The sequence below is a fragment of the Priapulus caudatus genome, unplaced genomic scaffold, assembly GCF_000485595.1.
Source record: "Priapulus caudatus unplaced genomic scaffold, Priapulus_caudatus-5.0.1 Scaffold388, whole genome shotgun sequence".
Taxonomy (NCBI): domain Eukaryota; kingdom Metazoa; phylum Priapulida; class Priapulimorpha; order Priapulimorphida; family Priapulidae; genus Priapulus; species Priapulus caudatus.
The window spans coordinates 78,211-80,669 of record NW_014577449.1 but is presented as its reverse complement, the minus strand read 5'-3'; the positions used below and the strand labels follow the sequence as shown (position 1 = coordinate 80,669).

General features: G+C 46.4%; 1 protein-coding gene across 2 annotated transcripts in view; it reads left to right on the top strand.

Moving 5' to 3' along the window:
* The window catches only part of LOC106809830 (semaphorin-5A-like), a 105,465-nt gene that overhangs the window by 90,365 nt on the left and 12,641 nt on the right, over positions 1-2,459 (top strand). For both annotated transcript variants that reach the window (XM_014813050.1, XM_014813051.1), the window contains exon 3: positions 1,447-1,658. In XM_014813050.1, coding sequence (XP_014668536.1) covers positions 1,447-1,658 — 212 coding nt within the window. The remainder of the gene's footprint in view (positions 1-1,446; positions 1,659-2,459) is intronic.

Genomic DNA, 2,459 nt, shown 5'->3' with positions numbered 1-2,459 from the left:
GAGAGAGAGAGAGAGAGAGAGAGAGAGAGAGAGAGAGAGAGAGAAAGAAAGACAGAGAGAGGGCGAGAGAGAACGAGAGAGAGGAAGGAGAGATATTATGTCTATGTATAAGTCGTGATATATGTTGTTTTTACATTCAACGAAAATATTTATAATATTGCGGGGATAAGAAATGCCTGCAGTGCTCTGTTGAACTGCGTTAGAATGATTCATAAATTAAGTCATTGAACGCGGAAGAATGAAAGCGAAGAAAGAGTTAACGCGCGAACGAGAAACTTAGAGAATGGCGGTAAGGAGGTAGTCGGGAGAAGATTTAAGGATGGTAGGGCACACAAGGAGAAAAAAATGTGTGGAATTTGCGATTCTGTCAGAAGACATATCTGGAGAGAGAGAGAGAGAGAGAAAGAAAGACAGAGAGAGGGCGAGAGAGAACGAGAGAGAGGAAGGAGAGATATTATGTCTATGTATAAGTCGTGATATATGTTGTTTTTACATTCAACGAAAATATTTATAATATCGCGGGGATAAGAAATTCCTGCAGTCACTGGGGCTAGAATGGTTCATAAATTAAGTCCTTCCTAAGCGGAAGAATGAAAGCGTAGAAAAGAGTTAACGCACGAACGAGAAACTTAGAGAATGGCGGTTATGAAGGAGGTAGTCGGGAGAAGATTTAAGGATGGTAGGGCAAACAAGGAGAAAAAATGTGTGGAATTTGCGATTCTGTCAGAAGACATATCTGGAGAGAGAGAGAGAGAGAGAGAGAGAGAGAGAGAGAGAGAGAGAGAGAGAGAGAGAGAAAACTGTGCGAAACTAGGGGGATAGTAAGAGTTGGACAATGGTGCACTGTATAGGTGTGTGTATTCATTCATGTTTCCGAATTATCATATACCTATTAGCTAGTTGGTAAAGCGTCTTGGGGCATTACTATACTATACTGCTACCATTATACTGCCGATGCTGTTGCTGCCACAGCAGTATACTGTGTACAGCAAACGTACACATTATATTCGTTCTGAAATAAATCGTTTCCTTTATGTACGAGTAACTTTATGGGTGCGGTTAAATCTCGTGGCTCCGGATAGACTGGTCTTAACTCTCCCCCCGTAGCCGGGCCTTAAGCCACAACCTTGACTCTCAAAGATTATGGGGGGTGGCGGTCTAGCCTATAGATGGAAACCCGAGAGGTGAAAGATTGCAAGTGACATGCGAGAGTTGTGCTCATCGTTTCATTAAGAAGCGAGGTCCTTCTAAAACATCGCTCGTGATTGCTATAGAGTTATTCTCCTATTACAGAGAGATTATGTAGAGTCATTCTCAATTTCTGTGTAGGTACGACGCCTGTGCGCCTGTGCTAGGTTATGCACTAATATATATATTATACGTGCGTTATCTCTCCCAGTCGCTTAGACGTTGCTAACCGAGCGTGTTCCTCTCCTTCTCTTGCAGAACTCGCGAAAAATATCAAGTACACCTTCCGAGCGAGAGGCGTGCACAACTACACGCAGCTGACCTTTGACCTCCCGCGACGTCAGCTGCTCGTCGGCGCTCGCAACTTCCTCTTCCGGGTCAACCTGACGACCCTGGAGATCCACGAGAGCGCCGAGTGGTCGCCTAGCGACGAACAGACGCACATGTGCACGCAGAAGGGACAGACAGACGTAAGTAAACTACTAAGCTATGTGTGAACTTTAAGCTAGCAGCAGTTTTACTGGCTTAAATTTTAAATTGTAAGTTTACTGCCTACAAGAGTCAGTTTGCTGCCTACAAGTGTCAGTTTGTTGTCTACAAGGGTCAGTTTGCTGGACTTGCTGCCTACAAGGGTCACTTTGTTGCCTACAAGGGTCAGTTTGCTGCCTACAAGGGTCAGTTTGCTGCCTACAAGGGTCAGTTTGCTGCCTGCAAGGGTCAGTTTGCTGCCTACAAGGGTCAGTTTGCTGTCTACAATGGTCAGTTTGCTATCTACAAGGGTCAGTTTGCTGTCTACAATGGTCAGTTTGCTGTCTACAAGGGTCAGTTTGCTGCCTACAAGGGGCAGTTTGCTGCCTACAAGGGTTGCCTGCAGGCAACGCATTGTATGTAACTTGTAAAAATGTACCCCCTCCCCTTTCCCTTCTTTCCCCCTCCTTCCCCTCTCTCCCCTCCTTCCCCTCTCTCCCCTCCCTCCTCTCTCTCTCTCCCAGTTTGGGTTTCGTTGTGTCATATCGCTTGTACATCATGCTGTGGTGAACCATGCCATCCCCCCCCCCCGCACGCACTCTGCGCGCGCGAGAGGCCCCTTCTGGTCTCCGTCTCTTAGACTAGAGCTTAATTTGCACGAAGTGTATGCGCTGATAATTGCATTCCCTTGTGCTGTGACTGGAAGAGGAGAAGGGGGAGGCACATGCAAACGACGCGCTATTTATCTCTCTCTCTCTCTCTCTCTCTCTCTCTCTCTCTCTCTCTCTCTCTCTCTCTCTCTC